The sequence below is a fragment of the Macrotis lagotis genome, chromosome X (genome assembly GCF_037893015.1).
Source record: "Macrotis lagotis isolate mMagLag1 chromosome X, bilby.v1.9.chrom.fasta, whole genome shotgun sequence".
NCBI classification, from domain to species: Eukaryota; Metazoa; Chordata; class Mammalia; order Peramelemorphia; family Peramelidae; genus Macrotis; species Macrotis lagotis.
The window spans coordinates 79,392,892-79,415,472 of NC_133666.1; the positions used below are offsets into that span (position 1 = coordinate 79,392,892).

The 22,581-nt window shown below is 42.8% G+C and overlaps 1 protein-coding gene across 1 annotated transcript in view; it reads left to right on the forward strand.

The window, feature by feature from the left end:
• LOC141502480 (vascular endothelial growth factor receptor kdr-like) overlaps positions 1-22,581 on the forward strand; it is a 203,848-nt gene that overhangs the window by 85,478 nt on the left and 95,789 nt on the right. The window contains exons 4-9 of the mRNA XM_074207234.1: positions 9,339-9,466; positions 14,720-14,879; positions 16,945-17,081; positions 17,953-18,130; positions 19,969-20,086; positions 20,615-20,787. Of these exons, the coding sequence (XP_074063335.1) occupies positions 9,339-9,466; positions 14,720-14,879; positions 16,945-17,081; positions 17,953-18,130; positions 19,969-20,086; positions 20,615-20,787 (894 nt within the window). The remainder of the gene's footprint in view (positions 1-9,338; positions 9,467-14,719; positions 14,880-16,944; positions 17,082-17,952; positions 18,131-19,968; positions 20,087-20,614; positions 20,788-22,581) is intronic.

The following is a 22,581-nucleotide window of genomic DNA, read 5'->3' on the forward strand; positions in this document are numbered from 1 at the left end:
ACAAGGATTATCCCTGTTTTTCAGATAAAGGGAATTGAGCTCAGAATGAGGTGATTCCTCCTCATCACCCAGTTAATAAGGATCATTGGCCAGGGACTCAAACCCAAGTTGTCTGAATCCTACCCCATAGTGCCTACCACTGCTGTTGTCTTTCTCCAGATTAGGCTTAGAGGCTGATTCACTTTCCCCTTCTCTGCCCTATCTTTTGGACTCATTTAAGGAGAGTATCCTTTTCCCAAGGATGCCTTGAAACTTGAGCTGGAGGTAGGAGGCTTGGCTTTGGGGGCCCTTTCCTCCCACCTGGTCCTTTTCTCTAGCACCTCCCTAGTGATGGGCCGTCTGGGGCCAGGCCCTCCTCGTTGCTCCAATTGGAATTCTAATTTCCTCTTTGAGCATACCATGGCCGCCTCCTCCGACCCCTGGGCCACGGCAGGCAACTTCTCCTGGAAATGTGCTTCAGTCTCTTACTGGTTGGTTCCTATAGAGTCATTGTCCCTTGCCTCTCCTGACTGAGCTGTCGATTCCATTAGGAGACTAATTTCCTCACCCAGCCGTCCCCAGCCCCCTCATCCTTCCTAGTGCTTGTGCTGAGTTGTATGGTCTCCTCATTACACATCATTTGTCAGCCAGGAGCACAGAATCCCAGAGCTGGGAGGGACCTCTGAGGGCATTCAGTCTGAACCATATTTGAGTCAGAATCCCTCTACAACACCCTTTACAGAAATCATTTAGCCAGCTGCTGCTGAACACCTCCAGTGATGGAAGAACTCCCCACCTTTTGAGGAAGCCATTGTTAGCATGGAGCTACTATAATTTTTCCATCTTTGTGTTAACACTATATCACTAGCATTTTGAGAACTGAGTCAGATACTAGGAGAACTGAGTATCCTTGCTTTATCCCTGTTTGTATTGGGAAAACTTATAGTATTTCTCCGTTGCAAACAGTGTTAGCCTTTGATCATATTAAAGAAGAGTCTTTTAATCTCTATGCTTTTAGGGTTTGTAGCAAATGAGATTCAAAATTTATCAAAAGAAAAAAAATTATCAAAAGCTTAATTTTGCTTTTATTTGGTTGTTTGCTTGCTTATTTGAAATTTCCTCACTGTGGGCTTTTTATTGATGAAAATAACCACAGATCTGGTCAAACTACTAGGCAAACAAACAAAAACAAGATTAAATCTATAAATAATGAATATTTAAAAATTATTTTCTCTGTCACTTAAGAGTCTGAGAGATGCTTTACATATATATATATATCAGATATATAGTATATATATATATATATATATATACTTACTTATATTGATAAATGTTATATGTAACATTTAAGTGCCATAGTAGGTACTTAGCAAATTTTTGTTGGATGATTGATGTATTTATAGATACATATTTGTAAGTTATATGATGTGAGTGTGTTCATGTGTTTGCCATGTGCTTGTGTGTGTGTGTGTAATGAACTTTGAATGTCAGAAAAAAGACTTCCTAACTGATCCTAGATGTAGATGAGGAGCCACTGCTTTTCATTTCCACATTAATGATCAGCAAATATAAGCTCATTGTTTTCTTCTTTGTGACTCATTCTTATATCCTTGGTATGACTCCAATTCAGTCCACTGGGAATTATTTTCTGAATGTTTTTCTGTAAGTCTACTCATCAGGACTTTATTTAGTATTTCTTCATCAATGTTCATTAGGAGATGGGATTCTAGATCTCTTTCTATTGCTTTTTTGGATATCAGGACCATTTTTATCTTATAATAAAAGCAATTGGCACAGTGCCTTCTGTCCCTATTTTTTTAGGTATTTTTTTGCAAGGCAATGAGGTTAAGTGGCTTGCCCAAGGCCACCAGCTAGGTAATTATTAAGTGTCTGGGTCCAGATTTGAACTCAGGTACTCCTGACTCCAAGGCTGGTGCTCTATCCACTGCACCACCTAGCCGCCTTCTGTCCCTATTTTTGAGAATAATTTTAGCAATAAATAAAACTACCTCCTTCCTCCACCTTCGTGTCTTCATTTCCCCCTTTATACATGCAAATACGTTTCATTTTTTAATCTTTCACCACTATCTAAAACTATTTAGCTTTCAGTTTGAAAGTTTAAAACCCAGATCACCTGGCTTTTTTTGAAAAAGTGATTCATGTATCCCTCTTCATAAGTGTATTGTTTCATGTTTTGACTCAACCTTTTGAGATTTGTTATGTTGGGGTTTCAGATGAGGTCCTTTACTCTTAAGAATGTCTCATTCCAATTTTGAATTTTTAGTAATTCCATAAGGTTACCTATTCTGATTCTTTTTTCCTTAAAATCAAGAGGTTTTTCATTTTTTTCTTCTCCCATGCAAGATTTGTTCTTTGATATTGTTGCTGCAAAATTAGACTGTGTTTCTTGACAATTTAAATTCAAGGTTTATTTCTGCTGATGTCTTAAGGATTTCCTTGACCCAAACTTAACCATCTTCTTCTAACAGTTCCAGGCAGGGTTTTCTGTATGATTTCTTGGAGTACAGCATTCAGATTTTCTTTTCATGATTTTTTTCAGGAAGACTTCTCATCCATAGATTAAATTTTTGCTACCTATCTTCAACTTCAATATTATTGTTTGTAGAATTCTTGTGTTCCATTCTTTTTTTAAAAAAAAATAATTTCCCCCATTTTTTGTCTCTTTTTTTTTTGCATCACTTTTGTATTGTCTTTTTTTTCCTTCTAGAATCTCCTGATGGGAAGAGTTAGTCTGACCTTTGTTCTAAAGTTTCTAGTCTTTGACTAATCTTACTGATTTTCACTTTAAGAATTCTTATTCCAGTTCTTACTTCTTGGATATATTGTCTTATTTCTTTGATTGCTCTTCTGAACCCATCTGGAGATTCTTGGGGTCATTCTATTGGAGTGTCCAGACCAATAGACTGGTGAGTTGGTCTTGCAATTGCTGAAGCTTCTGAATTTGAAGACTTTTAAACTTGTATTATTTGACATAGTTGTCAGAAAACTTCACCCATGGGATCTCTAACTCTGCCATTTTCTTAGTTTTCCTTCATCATTTTGTGAAGGAGGAAACTGAGGCTCAAGACCTTAAATGACTTGCTGAACAACCAGGAACAATTTGGGGCTGTCTGTGATAGAGAATACCATCTATATCAAGAGAAAGAACTGAAGATTACAAAGACCAAGGACTATTACCTTCAAGTTAGAAAACAAACTGATATCTTATTATCTAATCTTGCTATCTCTTATACTTTATGTTTCTTCCTTAAGGATATGATTTCTCTTTCATCACATTCAATTTGGATCAATGGAAATAATGTTTTCTTTTTAGGTTTTTTTTTTTTGCAAGGCAAACGGGGTTAAGTGGCTTGCCCAAGGCCACACAGCTAGGTAATTATTAAGTGTCTGAGACCTGATTTGAACCCAGGTACTCCTGACTCCAGGGCCGGTGCTTTATTCACTACACCACCTAGCTGCCCCTACCATGGAAACAATGTAAAGACTGGCAAATTGCCTTCTGTGGAGGGTGGGGGGGGAGGGAAGTAAGATGAGGGGAAAAATTGTAAAACTTAAAATAAATAAAATCTTTAAAAAAAAGAAAAAAGGTGACTTGCTCAAACATCACAGGGCTATCTCATAACAAAGCCCTGGGATTTTAGGCAAATCATGAGCCTCAGTTTCTTTTTCTATAAAATAAGAGAATTAACCTATAATTTCACTAATGTCCCTTTCATCTCTAAATCCTCAAAATCCTAGGGAGGAATTCAAGAATCCAAGAAGGATGAGATTTGATATGGATTGAGCCATTAAAGGAATCTTTCATTTATCCTTTCCTTTGCTCCTTCTATTATTCAACATTTTCCAAGCATCATCCATGTGTAGTTCAGTCTGCCAGGCACTCAGTGGGCTAAAAACAAGATTGAGATGTGGTTCTGGTCCCCCTAGGGATTTCCAGTCTAATTGGAGTGGGTTGATTGGACATGCCACCCCATTGGTGTGGGGCATTCCCTTGATCAGTGCAGATTGGCTACTCTTTTTCAATTTATAGTCTTGCCTGGAGGATACCCAGAGGTTTTCCAGTCTCACAAAGCCAATATGTGTCCAAGGCAAGACATCAAAGCAGACTTTTTGACCCCAAAGCCATCCTTTGTCCATTGAAGCTAAGCTTCTCTTAGCTGGGGTGATAGGACATCTTTGGATAGAGAGGCAGACACATCAAATCACAGATTGACAGAGTTGGAAAGAACCTTAGACTACAGACCTGACTCCTTCCTTCAAGAAAGAGGAATACTGAGGTCCCAGGAAGGGGTTTTTGCCTGAGGTCACACAGCTGCAAATGTCTGAGTAAGGACTCAAAGGCAGGCTTTGAAGGTTGGACTAGATGATGTCTAAGGAATATCCCTTCAGTTCAGGTACCTTCTGGACTCATTTTTATTCTATCAAGCTTCCTCTACTCACCGATCTAGAAATGTTGATTAATTATAAATTGTTGTTGTTCAGTCATTTCCAAATTTTTGTGGCCCCCATATGGGATTTTCTTGGCAAAGATACTGAAGTGGTTTGTCATTTCCTACTCCAGTGTTTTGACAGAGGAGGAATCTGAGAAAAACAAGGTGAAATGACTTGCCCAGGGTCACTCAGCTAATAGGTGTATGAGGCTGAATTTGTACTCAGCTCTTCCTAACTCAAGGCCTGGCCCTCTATCCACTCTGGAGTCATCAAACCATCTAAATTATAAGTTTTTTATGACCAAAAAAAAGAAGGTCACTAAGCAAAAACAAGCAAGCAAGCAAGAGATATGAATTAAGTAGTCTGAATGTTCCATTTGGTAGCCATGAAATCTAAAGAAATCCCCCTCCCATGATGAGTGAAGGTCCAATATATAGCATTTATGTTACGCCATGACCCTTTCCCCTACCCCCATTATGGGTGTAAGTCTGGTGTATGCATTTATAGAAGATTATGACCCCTACCCCATGGGTGAAAGTCTGATATGAAACATTTATGGGAGTTCATAGATAAGGACTGCCACAGTGAACACATGTAGAAGGACAGGGTGTTGTGTTCTTGGGTCTGGTGAGAAGAGATGCAGGGATGAAAACAAGAACTTCTGAACAGAATGGTACCTAAGATTCAATAGTCACTTCAGGTTCCGAGACTGTAAGAGCAAGGAGAGGGAGGAGGGAGTACCTCTAGAAGATGACCCCAAGATCTGAGGTTCATGTATATAAAGTTGGTCTATAATGTTCCTCAGATCCCCAGAAAAAGGTGTTGGACAGAACCCCCCCACCCACATCCTCCAACTTGTCCTTCAGTCATTTCTTTAACATCAGAACCGTAGTCTGTTTCTTATCATCATGTCTTTTGTCTGGTTTCTCTCCCTCTAGTCTTCTTTTTTTTTTTTTTTTAGGTTTTTTTTTTGCAAGGCAAATGGGGTTAAGTGGCTTGCCCAGGGCCACACAGCTAGGTAATTATTAAGTGTTTGAGGCTGGATTTGAACTCAGGTACTCCTGACTCCAGGGCCGGTGCTCTATCCACTGTGCCATCTAGCTGCCCCTCCCTCTAGTCTTCTTTATCCAAACCATCCTTTATACAGTCATCCAAAAGATATTCTTAAAGCCCAGATCTCACCAAGTCATTACCCTGCTCAGTAAACTCCAGTAGCTCCCTATTATCTCTAACACCAACGACAGATTCCTCTGACTTTCAAAAACCTTTACAGACTGACTCCAAACTTTTTTTGCAGTCTTACTAGACTTAACTCCCATCTCCACACTTCGAAGTCTCACCAGACCTTTCTGCTTACTTTTCCTTACACAGGATATCTGCTGTCTCTGGACTTTTGCTCAGGTGGTTCCCATGCCTGCTCTTGTCCATCTTTTAGAATCCCTTCAAAAGCTTTAAGAAGCTCCTTCAAAGTTCAGCTCCAATGGTACCTCCTGTTTCCTTCTATGGGGTGTGCACCTGTTGTTTTTTGGAGAACAGAAATCCATTTTTCTCTTATCTTTGTACTTTCAGTATCCAGCACAGAGCCTGGCACATCATTGGCATTGAACAATTCCTTGTTAACTTATAGTTAACCTGTGGAGGAAACTGTAAAAGGTTGACTTCCAAACAGATGTGCCAATGGGAGGGTGCCCTGAGCCATTCATCCAAGTGTGGGATAGGGAGACTGGGAACAATAGTAAACCCATGAGTATCCTGCTGGCCAGGTGGTCTTTAGTACCCCATCACTGCCACCACTACCCGCCCCCCACACACACACACATCGTCTTGGGATGGGGTATTCATCTTCTTCCTTTCCTTGCTGAGCTTTTGACATTTCAAGTTCTTGTTTATTGGAGATGGGTAGGACAGTTACTCCTAGGCTGCCTTACACTGCCATCATCTTACAGAGGAGAAAACAGAATTAGGGAGGTCCTTTAAACATAGGTTATTGAAATTTTTGAGCTCTAGCATTCTATACTCAGTGTTTGAAAGTTCCTCCCAGCTCTGACATTCTCTGTTCTAGGTTCTAAGGTGACCCTCCCTTCCCTGCCTTTCTGTGTTCAAGGCTTCTGTCATGTCTGACATTCTATGGCTTCATTTTTGTCTCTTACTAGGTAGGGTTGCCTCCTTACAACCCACAACCTGTTAGGGCCCTCTCATTCTAGGCCCTAGGATGTGACTCAGGATACTGCTGTTTTCTCCAGCTGTCACCATTCTCAACGCTATATGAGGACAATCAGATTTCCCACCACTGAGAGCAATATCTTGAAGGTGTTGTTCAGGGCCATCTTATAAAGGGATCTTGAGTTCAAAGGCCCGTTGACCATCATCCCAAATAACTTGTCTATAGGCCAGGTTAATTGATGGAGTCCTAGAAAAGTATACAGGGGAAGAATTGTTAATGCCCAGGGCCCCTGGCATTCCCTTGGCAGCTGGCAGAGCTGTGCATGCCCCCAGGAGACTTGGCAATGTTCAGAAGATGGCTTGCCCTGCATTTACCTCTTCCATTTGTGTCTTATTTGTGCCAGGATATTTTGGCTGTGTTTGAAGATGACTTGGAGCCATCATGGCTAATAGCATAGAGCCATCTGTAGGCCAAATTCCAAAGACCTTTCTGCCAGGTCTTGTGGACTCGGCACCCTCTATGTCTGACTGCAAAACTCACACATCCTCATGTGGGCATTTACTAGAGGCTGTCTGAAGACAGTGTACCTTTCTCTAGCAGCTAAGTCATCAGAGCAATTGGGAGAGAGGCTTTGCAGGCAAGTTGGAAGGGAGGGAGAAGAGCTTGGATGTACGTTAAGGTCAGCCAGTCCTAAAGATTGACCATAAAGGGCAAAGTACTGAGACAGACAGCCTGGGTCTCATTCAGAGCTCTGGGGTACCACCCTCACACCCCTTGACAGCCCTATATTCTCTAAAGGACCTCAGGTTTGAGAGAAAACAGACAAGAGACTCAATGACATTTCCCAAACTCTTGACAGCTATGATTTGGTCAGACTGTGGCTGGAGATGATGTTGGTGGTATGTTGGGGGGTCCAATGATGAGAGTGTTCTCAGAACCCCAGGAAACCTGAGGCATCCAGGCTCAATTCTGTGATTGACCTGCTGAGTAATTGCAAATAGACCCAGTTTTGTTTAGGCATATCTATAAAATGAGAAGATTAGATGAGGTACTCTGCTAGGTCTCTTCTGCCTCCCCAAATGTGTGTTCTAAGGCCCCTCCTTCCCAGTTATGACATTCTCTGTTCTAAGGCCCTCCCAGATCTGATATTCTGTGATTCTTTTATCTTCTCAAATCCTGAGCAAAGGGAAGGTCTAGACTGGGGTTTTAGCTTTTTGGAGCTGCCTTGCTTTGCCCCTGTTGCTTAGGGCTGGGACTTTTGCTCCTACAGCTTTTTTGGAGCTGGGGAGGCAGTTCTGGCCTCTATCCAGATACATCTTCCTGCAAACTTTCCATGCCTTAGAGGCTCTAAGGTCACCTGCCAGGCACATGTGGCCTGTCTGCTGGATTCTTACCCTAGAAACATAAGAAGGATGCTCATCATCTGCACTTTGACCACCTTTTCCCTCCTCCTCACAAAGTGAAACCACCATGAAAACAGGCCTCAGAACCCAACAGTAGAGCTGGGAATGAAGAAGAGTGTCACAAATAGCTGGAGGGATCAAGATTTGCTTTTGGAGTTGGGAGTAATGTTCTCATTGATGACCCTGGAGGACTCAAGAGAGCAAGAAAAGTTTGTTTGGGCTATCTTGAATTTAGTTTATGGCATCCTCTGAATAAATCACTCACAACAGAACTCAGGACCAGAGTCAGAGATCCGGTAATCAAAAGTACATAGAAGGGGCTAGTTGAAGTAAGGATTTGAAGGTTTGCATGTCAGCTTTGATACTGTGTTCCTTCCTAAGAGGCTGTGCCATATAGTAGAAAGGGCTCACACTTTGAGTTTGAAGGACCCAGATTCAAATCTCACCTCTGCCTCATTAACCCTGTGACTTTGGTCAAATTATCGCACCTCCCTGGGACTATTACTCCATCTATAAAATGAGAGGGTGGGTCCAGATGGTCTCCAAGGAGTACAGGTATGACCTTTTTGACTTTGGGCCTCATTTCCTTTTCCATAAAATGAAGAGATTGTACTCAATGGCCTTGACTCTCCTTAGGCCTGTGGTCCTACTGCTGATCATGCCACATGATCTTGAGGTTCGTTTCCTTATCTGGAAAATGGGGGTTATAATATTTTTCCTGAAAACAACCTTGGGAGAGAGGTACTGTGATCTATCAACATTAAAGTCCTATAGATGTATGCCTGTTTAGACTTATCTATTACTTTGGGGTTAGGGTCTAGACTTATGATTCCATTTGGGTAGGGAATTCTGGTAAGGTAATGCCCTCTAGCAAAGTAGGTTGGTGACTTCTGCTCAACTCATAGTTTCTGAAAGACCTTGGTAATGACTTAGCAGATAGCTTGGAAGTAACAAGAAGTTCAATGACTCATCCAAGGTCACTTAGGAGTCAGAGGTGGAAAGAAGGTGCTTTAGGCCAACCATATGATTGGAGAACTACCATATTTGGAGCAAGATCCGATGTCCAAACTCTAGGACTGATTTGCTCATTAGATGGTTCACAAATAAAGGTCAACTTCTATACTTGCTTCAAAAGACTTCACCTCAAGAGATAAGTCCCTGCTAAGGAAGACAATGTGAATGTGAATTCAAATATAGTTTCATTTACTCTTGGCCACTGATCTCTTTAGACTTACCATGAGAAATTTACAGACTAATGTGTTCCTTCCCTTATTCCTTTAGGGTTTGACTGTCACAGGACTAGCCCTGAGAGCTCATTGCCTGCCTTCTCTCTCCCACAGATGACAGCCAACCCTTTGTGCAAAGATACTATGATGAGCCACTGGTGATCACTGTGTTTTCTGGAGTACAGGAGGTGATTGTTCCCTGCCGAGTCACTTCCCCTGATCTAGATGTCAAGCTGGATCTGGTAAGGAACACCTTTGAGAGTCTAGAGATGGGCTCTGCTCATTTCAGTGAACTCAGGAACAGAGGAGTGTCTGTCTTCCCAGCTAGATACGGAGACCAAAATACCTTGAGAGATGGTATGGTATATTGAAAGAGAGAGGAGGTCAGGGTGAGGGAAGAGGAGCAAATAAGTATTTATTAATTACTTTTTTAAAAAAATTTTTAGGGTTTTTTTTGCAAGGCAATGGGATTAAGTGGCTTGCCCAAGGACGCACAGCTAGGTAATTATTAAGTGTCTGAGGCTGGATTTGAACTCAGGTACTTCTGACTCCAGGGCCAGTGCTCTATCTACTTCGCCACCTAGCTGCCCCTATATTAATCACTTTCTGCAAGCTAAGCACTGTGCTAAATACTTTTTACAAATGTTATATCATTTAATCTTCACTGAAAGGTAGGTGTTACTAAGATCTGCATTTTACAGTTGAAGGAACTAAGGCAGAAGAGGTTAAGTAACTTGTCCAAGGTCACACAGTTAGTAAGTATCTGAAGCTAGATTTCAATTTTGGCCTTCCTGATTCCAGCCCCACTGATTCTAGCTCCAACCACTGTGATACCTCACTGCCTCTAATAAAATGAAAAATGTTAGGGGAAAAATCAGACTTAGTATTAGAGGGCCTATGTTCAAATCTTGGAATTGTCTCCAAGGTATGTCCATTGCTACTACTGACCTTGGCTCATCTTCCCTGCTCAGTCCCACTGGGCTTCCTGAGTTCACTCTGCAAGTTCTGAAGGCTGGTTCATGCCCAGGAAGCAGAGGTAGGAGTATCCTAAGATACCAAATTCAGGCTGAAGGTGTGGGGACTATGCCAAAGCAGCTAGACTGGTTTCTAGGTAATAGTACTTGAAGGGCTGTGTGTGTGTGTGTGTGTGTGTGTGTGTGTGTGTATGGGTGTTGGAGGTGGGATATAGAAGTTTAGACTCTCTGGGACCCAGGACCAGCCTGGTATAACAGAAAGGAAAACTGGTGTTAAGAGGATCTGGGTTCAAATTCTGGTTTTGTAGTTTAGGAGGGAGGGGAAGATGGAGGTGGAATAAGCATTTGTTATTAAGTGTCTGCTATGGGCAAGGTTTATTAAATGGTGCTGCAATGGATAAAACACCAGACTTTAAGTCAGTGAGTCTCATCATTCTGAGTTCAAATCCAGTCTCATACACTTATTAGCTGTGTGATCCTGAGCAAGTCACTTCATCCTGTTTGCATCAGTTTCTTCAACTAGAAAATGAGCTGCAGAAGGAAATTGCATTCCACTCCAGTATCTTTTCAAAGAAAAATGCAAATAGGGTCACCAAGAGTCACACATGACTGAAATGACTGAGCAATAACAAAATGGGCTGGGCACCATGGATAAAGCAGTGCCTGCCCTCAAATAGTTTACATTTGGGGGATGAGAGTAGAGAAGAGAACAACTTGTGTCTTTGGGGAAGTCACAAGTTACTGCTCTTCACCTTGCTTTCTTTCTTTTAAGAAAAAAATTGACATCTTGTTTTTATGCTGTTTTTGTTTTCATATTAATCCTTCTTTTCTTCCCTCTTTAGAGAATCAATCTTAATATAAGAAAAAGAGGTCAAAAAAGGAAGTTGACCAAAACTAATGAACACATCAGCCAAATCTTTCAGGATACACAGTGTTCCATGCCCATAGCCCCTACCTTGGTAATAAAAGGAGGGAGGCACATTTTCTCTTCTTTTCTTTTGTACCTCACTTGGTCATTTTGGGAGCTTCATTCATTCATTTCTCTGTAACATGAGGGGTTTGGACTCTATGCTATAAGGGTCTTCCTAGTTCTAATGGTCAATTAGTCTATAAGCCTGCTTCCAACAGTTGAGGATGATTTTAAATAATGGTAAAGTCCAAAAATTTTCTAATTCTAAAACATTTTACCCCTGCGTCTTATCTGGGCATACCTGAACCAGCTTGATTAATTGTCCTTCATCCTCCTGCCTATGAATAACCAACTATTGGGAAAAGAAATTCACAGTTCTATTACAACATTAGCTCCATGTTGTTGTCAAAGAAACTGAGGCTTGAGAGGTAATAGGATCATTTGTTTTAAAGCTAGAAGGGCTTTCTAGATGAGCTAGTTCAACTCCCTATGCTTTGCCCATAATTCCAGTTTATGTCACAGCAAATCTAGTCCAAGCCCTTCATTTTAGAGGTAGAAACTGAGATTCAGTGAATCATAAGTGGCAAAGTTGGGTCTTGAACCTGAGTCTTCTGACTCTTTCTATCATACCAAAGCACTACTGAAGCATGATGCCTGAAGATTTGTATGAACTGATACAAAGATGAATAAGCAGAACCAGGAAAACAATATATACTCTGATTCCAATCACTTAAATTGAAGGATTTGAAAACTAAACCCCAAACCCCAAATGGAATGCTATGTAATCCCAAACTGGGATCCAAAAAGAAAAGAGAAAAAGGTGCCTCCTTTCCATCTTTGGAGAGGTGGATGATTATGGGCATGGAGTAGTACATATACTGTCAAATGTGCTTATGTGACTTGTTTTTGATAAACTGTTTTTTCCCCCTCTTTCTTTTATTTCTTTGTTATCAGGATGACTTGTCAGAGAGGGGAAGAAGGGTTATATTTGGAAATGAGAATGATGTCCAAAAAGATATTAATTAAAGTGAGATTTAAAAAAAAAGAATGGCCCCTTAAGATAGTTCTACTCCTGTCAGGACGGGCTGTCTCAAAAGGAAAAAGGAAGGTGCCCCTGTGTTTTGGGGATCCAGCTTTGAATAACAGGGCTAGCAAGGCAACGCAGGATGTAGTCAGCAGTAGAGGTATGCACCCAGCTGGCCCCTGTCACCAGCCTCCATCTCCTCCTAATGAGGGCGGGCCGGCCGCACCCAGCCAGCCTCGGTGACTGCCTGGAGCCTCCATGTCTCCTTCCCATGCCAAGAGGAAGCTCCAGGCAAGGAAGGGACCCAGCTAATTTCGAACATCCTCTTTCCCAAATTAAACGTCTGCCAGCAGCCAGATTTCACCTTGAAAGGACAAAAGGGGTGGGGTGGGAAGGGGGACATCCTTGCTTGTCTCTCCCAACATACTAACCTTCTAAGAAGAAGACAACAGACAAATATTTCTCAAGCAGCTGCAATGGCTGTAGAAGTGATGCTCAGAGTCTTGTTTCTATGTCTCCTTGTATTCAGGGAATGTCAGAACATGAAGAACCTTAACACACAGAATGTCAGAGGTGGAGGGGTCTTAGAACACAGAATGTCAGGGCTGGGAGGGGCCTTAGAACACAGGATGTCAGAGCTGGGAGGGCCCTTAGAACATAGAATATCAGGTTTGGGATGGCCCTTAGAACATAATGTCAGGGCTAGGAGGAACCTTAGAGCACAGAATGTCAGCTGGGAGGAACCTTAGAACACAGAATATCAGAACTGGGAGGGACTTTGGAACACAGAATGTCAGAGCTGGGAGGTTCTTTAGAACACAGAACATCAGAGCTGGGAGGGAACTTAGACCACAGAATTACTAGACTGGGAGGGACTTTAGAACATATTATGTCAGGGCCAGAGAGGACCCTTAGAACACAGAATGTCAGAGCTGGTAGGGCCCTGAGAACACAGAATGTCAGAGATGGAAGAGCCCTTAGAACACAGAATATCAGAGCCAGGAGGGCCCTTAGAACACAGAATGTCAGGGCTGGGGAGGGCCCTTAGAACATAGAATGTCAGGGCCAGGAAGGCCCTTAGAACACAGAATGTCAGAGCTGGAAAGGGTCTTAGAGCACATAGTATCAGAGTTGGGAGGGCCCTTAGAACACAGGATGTCAGGGCTGGAGGGGCCTTAGAACACAGAATGCCAGGGCCTGGAGGGGCCTTAGAACGCAGAATGTCAGAGCTGGGAGGGGTCTTAAAACATAGAATGTCAGAGCTGGGAGGACCCTTAGAACACGGAATGTCAGAGCTGGGAGGGCCCTTAAAACACAGGATGTCAGGGCCTGGAGGTGCCTTAGAACACAGAATGTCAGGGGCTGGAGGACCCTTAGAACACTGAATGTCAGTGCTGGGAGGGCCCTTAGAACACGGAATGTCAGAGCTGTGAGGGCCCTTAGAACACAGGATGTCAGGGATGGGAGGGTCCTTAGAACACAGAATGTCAGGGTCTGGAAGTGCCTTAGAACACAGAATGTCAGGGCTGGGAGGGGTCTTAGAACATAGGATGTCATGGCCGGGAGGGTCCTTAGAACACAGATTGTCAGAGATGGGAGGGGTCTTAGAACACAGGATGTCAGAGCTGGGAGGAATCTCAACAGAATGGCAGAGCTGGGAGGAACCTTAGAACATAGAGTGTCAGAGGTGGGAAGGGTCTTAGAACACAAAACATCAGACCTGGGAGGGACCTTAGAACACAAAATGTCAGAGGTGAAGGGGTTAAGACCCCTGACACAGAGTGTCAGAGCTGGAAGGGTCCTTAGAACATAGAATGTCTGGGCTGGGAGGGCCCTTAGAACATAGAATGTCAGACCTGGGAGGGCTCTTAGAATATAGAGTGTCAGGGCCAGGTAGAGTCCTTAGATCACAGAATGTCAGGGCTGGGAGGGCCCTTAGAACACAGAATGTCAGGGCCGGGAGGGATCTTAAAACACAAAATGTTAGAGCTTAGGAGTACCTCTAATTTCTGCATGAGCCTATTCTTGAACTGTACTCCCTCCCTAGAGGTGAGTAACCTTTCCCATCACCTCATGTCTCTTCTGTGTCTTATGTATCTATAGTTTCTTTATATGCCTATTCCATGTGTCATGTTTCTGGATTAGAGCCATATGGTGGTCCTATATTGATTCAGCTAACTACAAATGTACACTGTCTGTGTTATATTCTATTTGTATAGCTCTTGCTAATTATTTCCCAACGTCATTTGAATCTGGCTCTGGTAAGGCTTCAGAATTTGCAGTGACCGCTTCAACTTTGATCCCTTCTGGCTAGATGACCTCCCAGTTATCTTCCTGCTCATGAGCTATGAACCTGGGATCTCTAAGATGCTCTAGTCTAGAAGGCCCTTGTCAGGTCTCAATCTTATCAGAGGAGCAAAGGCAGTGGATACAGGCTTCATGTTCAGGACCTCTGCCTCCATAACCTTTCTCCTCCACAATACTGACTCTGCCGCCATGTTTGGGAGTTGATTCTTACTCTTTGTATCTTGGTTTGTGTTAATACTGAGGACCAAGCTGAGTCTTTTCATCTGTCTCCTTCCTACAGTTCCCCCAAGGCAAGTTCAACTATACAAGCAAGGACTGGAACCCCCAGAAAGGCTTCACGGTCATCCGTCCATCTTTTCAGTTCTTCAGCAGTCTTCTCCAGTGTATGACAGAAGTCAATGGGAAGACATATGTCTCTCTCTACCTGCCCCAGAAAATGGGTGAGTATACCCTACCACACATGGTGCACCACTTGGTCTCACATGCCCTTAAACATTGATCATAGGGTATTCCTTCTATTACAGAGGAGTCATTCCTTGGTAGTTAGACCAATTCTAGTTATTTTAGGGCTACAGAATGACATAGATTATTTAAGTTTGGATGAACTTCAATTCAAGTCCTGCTGCTGCATGACACTGGGCAAGTCAATTACCTTTCAATTTTATATCCATTTGAGAACCCCAGAAAAAGGAGTTGCAGAATCTCTGAGAACTTAAACTATGCCCTGAAAACAGCAAACAACTTAGCCATGAGGAAACATGAGGGATTGGGGTTTGGTTGTTAAACATTAAACATTATAAAAGAAGGTCCTAGAATCTAGTACTGACCTGAGTGTGAATCCTTTTTGCTGACAGGCAGCTCACTCTCTCCTGGAGTAGCTGATTCCACTTTTGGAATTTCTAGTTGTTTTGAGATTTTACCCTGTCTAGCTCAAATCTGCTTCTCCTGGACTGCTCATCTCTTATTCCTCATAATCTCTCAAGTCCCAGATAGGTCCTAGAAAAGATCAAAGATCAAACTTTCTGTTAACAAAAGTTCATAGGACCCCCAGACTTAAAACCTGAAGTGCCCTTAGAGAACTAAAGCCTTGGAACAGCTACATGGCAAAGTGAATAGAGCACCAGCCCTGTAGTCAGGAGGATCTGAGTTCAAATCCGGCCTCAGACACTTAATAATTACCTGTGTAACCTTGGGCAAAGTCACTTAACCCCATTGCCTTACAAAAACAAAAAAATACAAACCAAAAAAAAGCTTAAGCTTTTCCTTCTACCTATGTGGAAACTGAAACTCATAGTAGTTAAGTGGCTTGTCTAGGGTCACACAACTAGCAAGCATCTGAGGCAAGATTTGTACCCAGGACTTGCCAACTCCCAAGTTCAGTGCCCCATCAATAATAATAATGATGATAATAATAAATGTTTTTTCCTTCATTCTTGAAGAAGACCATGACATCAGGAGGTGATGCCAAAACAAGCATGTGAATTGGATTTGAGTGGGGGGGGGGGTGCCTTACCTTCTCCTCCACAGTCATCTGGGTCCAGAGGTCAGATCTGAATCAGGATGACTGGAGATGGTCCTGGATGCGAGGCAGTCAGGGTGAAGTGACTTGCCCAGGGTCATACAGCTAGTTAGTGTCAAGTGTCTGAGGCTGGAGTTGAATGCCTGTGCTCCTGTCTCCACAGTCAGTGCTCTATCCACTGTGCCACTTAGCTGACCTCCTATCTACCATGTCATGGGATACAATGTGCTCCCCTACTCAACCTGTTGAATTCCTGTTCATGCTTTAGTTCTGATGCCATCATCTGCAGGATAGCTGCCCTGATTTCCCCAGTTACTCCTTGGACAGCATTTAGTTTTTGGTATCTCTCATGTCCTTATATATTATTGTGTATCATTTGTGTTTGGATCTAAGCCTGAGTAAAGAGAATATAAGTTTCCCAAGGGAACAAACTCTATCTTATCTATGTTTCATTTTCTTTCCCTTCCCACAGTAGGTGCTTAATATGTCTTTAAATGTTAGATGAGGGGGTGGCTAGGTGGCACAGTGGATAGAGCACCAGCCCTGGAGTCAGGAGTACCTGGGTTCAAATGCGACCTTAGACATTTAATAGTTACCTAGTTGTGTGGCCTTGGGCAAGCCACTTAACCCTGTTTGCCTTGCAAAAATCTAAAAAAAAAAAAAGCTCCTTGTGAATGTTAGATGAGATTGAATGCTTTCAGTAATGCAACAGAATGCCCTCACCATCCACCCAAATAGGTTATTTGTAACCTTAGTTGGAGGTGGGGAATTTGCAATGTGATTGACTCCAAATGACTTTGGAATGTCTTTTCGAGTCATTTGGAGTCATGGCACTGTCTGTTATTCCACATTTCCATTAAGTTAGAGGATGCAGATGAGGAATTGGCCAGCTTCCTTTCTCTCTCATCTGTCTTCCTTTCCAATGGGTAGACTCTTGTCTTCTTCCCTATCCAGGAGAGACTTAGAATCTTCATTCTGTTTTCCAGAAACTAAAAGAGAGAATATCTCCATCCGAGTCAATCATCAAAAACTGCTCACCGGAGACACCCTGAGACTCATCTGTACTGCTGAGACCACATTCAATGGGCGCATCAAACTTGACTGGGAGTTCAAGAGAAAAGGGGTGAGACCCTCCAGTTCAAGCTCCCTCCCTCTGCCAGCAGTCTCTGCTGGCTGGTCTAGAAAATCCTTGAGTTCTCATGGTCTCTGTGTCTATGTGTGTTGGATTCTAGATTTGACATTTGACAGGCTAGAGTCTGAGGTCCTATCTAGCTCAACCACTATACTCTGAGGGCTCTCCTTACTTGAGCATTCCCTGGACTGTGTCCTAAGGCCTACTCTGTTCTAAGGTTTTCCTAGTTCTGCCAGTCATTGTTTCCTACTGTTTTCTGCCATGGCTGGGTTTGTTTATTCTCTAAGGATAGCTTAGTGTGGATGAAGAATTCACCCATACAACTTTCTTATGACTGTTGCTTTGGGATCTCACTCTTGAGTCTTCACTCCCCTGAATTTGAACCTTTTCTTCTTGATGAGAGCCTGCCCTAGGGAAAATGGTTCCATTGCTGAAGTTACCTACCTCCCGACTCTACCAGAATTCTGATCCATAGGTTTTTGGAATTTCTAGGGGAAGGGCACCCAACTTGGAAGACCTAGTTTGGAGCCCCAGCTCTGACCCTCATTAGTTCTATCACATGGGTAACATGTGGGTATTTCTGTCAGCTGAATCTGGATTCATAAACACAACCAGCAGCCATCTTTGTGCTATGACTTTTCTGGTGTTCAACTCTCATTCTGGGCCCTGATCACCTTTCACAGAGACACCTTATTTTGCTTCAGTTGTTTCATAAGTGTGAAGGCAGGACCTGAGTCCCAGTCATGTGAGTCCCTTCCCTAAGGTCAGCTCAAGTCTAGGCCCATGGATAGAGCACGACAAACATTTTATGGAACCTCAAGGGGTTTACTTTACTTGAATTGTGCTTTCTTCTGTCTCACAGAAGAGAACAAATCCCCGGTCCTGTGAGATTAAGAGGAATATGGACCTAAGGACCCCTGTGTACAAAAGCTACAGTAACCTGACTATCTGGAATGTGACTGTAGAGGACAGTGGCCTCTACCGATGTCAGGAAGGCAATGGTTCAGACCTCCAGACTAGCATCAACATTACTGTGTTGGGTAAGTCACCATACTCACATTTAGTGGTCTACAGATCTCCTACTTCTGCCATTCCCTGTTCTCAGGCCCCTCCCAGCTCTGGCATTCTCTGAGTTACTCCATTGTAGAAATGCTCTGGTCCCTTTGATATATTAAACAAATAAAAAACCTGCCCTACAGTAGAGGCTTCTGCTGACTGGCATAGTCTCCAGCACTCCCAATGGCAGCCAGAGCCATGCAAACATGATAGGACATAGATAATATTATTATGTAGGTTTCTAAATCAGTCAGCACCTGCATGGATCCTTGTGTGCAATTGAGTGGTCCCATCTCTATTTGAGTTGGACACCATTGGGCTACACTACCAGCTATTATATCCCACTCTTTTCCCCTTCACTGTTGTTCTTTCCAAAAAAGGTTGGTTGCTAAGTCCTGTCCATTGGACCGCCACATGTCTCCCATGCTTCCCTCCTTTCACATGATCACTCTTCTAGTACAGACCCACCTCACCTCTCACCTGTCAGGCAGCTAGCATTTTCTTTTTTTCCAGGTTAAAGTTTTTATTTATTTTGAGTTTCAAAATTTTCCCCCTAATCTTACTTTCCTCCCCCATGCCCCACAGAAAACAATTTGTCAGTCTATGCATTGTTTCCATGTTGTACACTGATCCAAACTGAGTGTAATGAGAGAGAAATCATATCCTTAAGGAAGAAACCTAAAGTATAAGAGATAACAAGATCAGATAATAAGATATCTTTTTTTCTAAATTAAAGGGAATAGTCCTTGAACTTTGTTCAAACTCCACAATTCTTTCTCTGGATACAGATGGTATTCTCCATTGCAGATAAATTGTCCCTGATTGTTGCACTGATGGAACGAGCAAGTCCATCAAGGCTGATCATCGCCCCCCATGTTGCTGTTAGGGTGTACAGTGTTTTTCTGGTTCTGCTCATCTCACTCAGCATCAGTTCATGCAAATCCCTCTAGGCTTCCCTGAATTTCCATCCCTCCTGGTTTCTAATAGAACAATAGTGTTCCATGACATACATATACCACATTTTGTTAAGCCATTCCCCAATTGAAGGACATTCATTTAATTTCCAATTCTTTGCCACCACAAACAGGGCTGCTATGAATATTTTTGTACAAGCGATGTTTTTACCCTTTTTCCTCATCACTTCAGGGTATAAGCCCAGTCAGCTAGCATTTTTCTAAGCCCCAACAATGTGCTAAATACTGGAGATACACTGAAGTGAAAACCAGTCCCAGCTCTCAAATCCAATAGGGGAGGCAACCTGCAAACAACTTATATATGAGCAAAGTTTGTATGGAACTTCATCTGGAAGAAAGGTCTTAAGATTAGAAAGGATAGCTTGACCCTCTGCTTCCAGGCTCTCCCCAATTGGCTATTCCTGGGACACCCCCCCCCCCAAGCCGCTCTAGTGGTGCCATCATTCTCTACAAATTCCTCTTGGTGACATTTCAGGCCTTTTCCCTCTTACCCTAGTAAATCCATAAGGCTGAATTTGAACTCCAAACCCAGGACTCTCCACAAACTACATTCCAGACTAACTGGCCTACTTCTTAGTCTTCAACTACGATATTTCATTGCCTCTCTTCTTGACTTTGCTCAAGCCTGAAATGTTCCTCCTCCTCGCCTTCCCCCCTAGCATCCCTCCAGGTTCAGCTCCAGTGCTTCCCTCACAAGAACCATTCTTCTATTCCCAGATACTAGAGCCCTCCTCACAGAATGACATATATATGTTGCCCCTGAATGGACAGGGGCATTTTTATCATCCTGGGATGCAGTAGGGACTAAAACTTCCTAAGCCTTGTTTTTGCTCACATTCTATTTTCAGAGAAAGCATATATCAATGTGACCTACAGGCGGAACACTGTCTACGAGGTGATTGCTGGCCATGGGGTACAGAAACTGTCTGTGAGAGTTGATGCCTTTCCTAGACCCAATGTAACCTGGTAAGTTGACCTTCCTTTGCCTTTCTTTCCTTCTGTTCTTTCTTACTGTCCAATCCCTTCTTTTCCTTTCCTCTCCTCTCCTTTCCTCTTTCCCCATTTTCTCTTCTCATTCCCTCTCTTCACTCTCTTTCTTTCCCCCTCCCCTCCTCTCCTCTCTTATTTCATTCCCTTTCCTTTCTCCCCATCTTCTCTCATTCCCTCTCCTCTTTCTCCATCTTCTTCCCTCTTCTCCCCCCCCCCACTGCTCTCCTCTCCTTGCCCCTCCTATTTCCTCTTCTCCCTTTCCTAATAGGGTCCCTCCCTCCACCCAGATCCTCAGGAAAAATGGATGGCTCCAAACTGGGAAAGAGAAATCACTTTATATTTATGTGATCATATGTTGGATTTCATTATTTATGTTCATGTCATCTCTTCCCTCATAGGATGTAAGTTCCTTGAAAGAAGGACCAGGGCCCAAGACAGTGCCCAGGTATATCTGGCTCTGAAGAGCACCCTCCTAACTGATCATTCCTCTGCCCCTCTTGACAGGTACAAGGATGGCCAGCTGATCTCAGAGAATCACACATACCATTCTGACCCATTAAGGTACAAACTTACCATCACAGATGTGAAAGTGAAACATACTGGGAATTATACCATTGTTCTGAGCAACACCCAATATGGCCTGTATGAAAGTCGAACCATCCAATTACTTGTCTATGGTGAGTTGGCAGGTTTTGGAGACCTTGGTTATAACTTTACCCCTCTTTCTCCTCTTCTCTGATTGCATCTGTAAGTCAAGGAAAGGAAGAAGCTGACTAACTTGAAAAGTTAGTCAAAATGGCCCCCATTATTGCCCCACACCCTCATGCCAGGAAGCTTTGGAAGAAGGCCCAGTCTGGAAGCAGCAGCGAGATAGCCTTGTACCTCTTCAACCAGATTTCATATGTTCATGGCTCTAGGACTAGAAGGACCTGTGGAGGCCATCTAGTCAAATGCCCTTATTTTACAACTAAGAAAACTAAGGAAGCCTTGGGAGTGAAGTGATTTGCCCTTCAATACTAATTGAAGGAATCATTAATATCCCAATTATCCAGGCTGACAATTTCAGAGTCACCCTTGACTCCTCACTCCACAGACCCATTGCCACATCTTGTCATTTTTGTTTCTCCATTTTCCCCATATGGCCATTCTCCATTCATGTAGTTACCACTCACCTCTTGTCTGGACTATTGATTCCTTTCATCTTTGGAAAATCAGTTGTCAGATTCAACCCCACACTGTGTGAGCTTAGGTGAATCACTTCACTCCACTTAGCCTCAGTTTCTTCATCAGACAAATGGAGATAATATAGCTATTCTTTCCTCATCACAATTTTCCTCCTTGTGGTTTTGATGGATCATAGATTGGCATAAGAAATTAAATGAGAATTTTGAGGGAGTTTTGCAGAAGTTTCAGATGTCACATGAAGGCCAGCTGATGATACAGAAAATTTAGAAACTCAAGAATGCATAAATTAGATTTATAGTATTGCATAATATCAACAGATTTTATCTTTTAATACCTAATAATTCAAATTTCTTTTCTGGTCTGAAGGAAGGGTCAAAGCATTTTACACAGATTTTTCTAAACTTCAGGGGTGCCATCCCCAACCCCTGTGGATGTGGAGAAGAGAGCTGTAATATTTGTCCTACCCTACATCCTCGAGGCATTAAAAGGAAGGTGCTCTTGACCCTCATGATACATGGCCCACAAGGCACCAGAGTGCAAACCAAACCAGATGAAAATGTAATCAGAAAATATTTGACAACAGAATTAAAAACAAAATAGAGCAGAGGTGATTTTGAAAAAATTCCGGTGATGTAAAAATGTGGGTTTACTAAGGCCCCCAGGTCTGGTGGCCCCTGTTTCATGGAGGGTCACCCCATGGAATTCTTGATGCCAGCAAAATCCCAAGTTCAGGCCCTATGTCTTGCTATGATTATTACTGAGTCCCACTTTGTTACATAGGGTTACCCAGCTAGTCAGCAACCCATTTGTAGGGCTTCCTTTCCATCATCATAAAAATCTCCAATTATTATCTCCATTTTGCACTCTTTCAATTCAGGAGCCCCAAATTTGAGGGGCTCCCTTTGTTCAGGTTCCTGGGAGGGGCTCCTTTCCCAAAAAGACCTGTATCTTTCTGCCTTAGTAGGGGACTCACTGAATTGAGCAGGGGCTCCCCTCATCAACTCTGCTCCATTTATAACAAGGAATTAGTCCTCATCTGCAAAAGGGATCTGGTGAGGATAGACAGCTGAAGCAACTTGCCCATGGTTAGAGATCTGGTTAAGTAGCAGAACTGAGATCTCCTAGCTCTGTGTTATAACAGCATCATGTAACTTGTTCACCTTCCTCCCAGAGGAGGAGAGTGACCTGCCTAAGACCATGTGACTACCATGAAGAAGAGCCAAGTTGCTTAGCAACTTGAATTCATCAACTTACCCCCAGAATGCAAAAGGAGGAAACAGACTCAT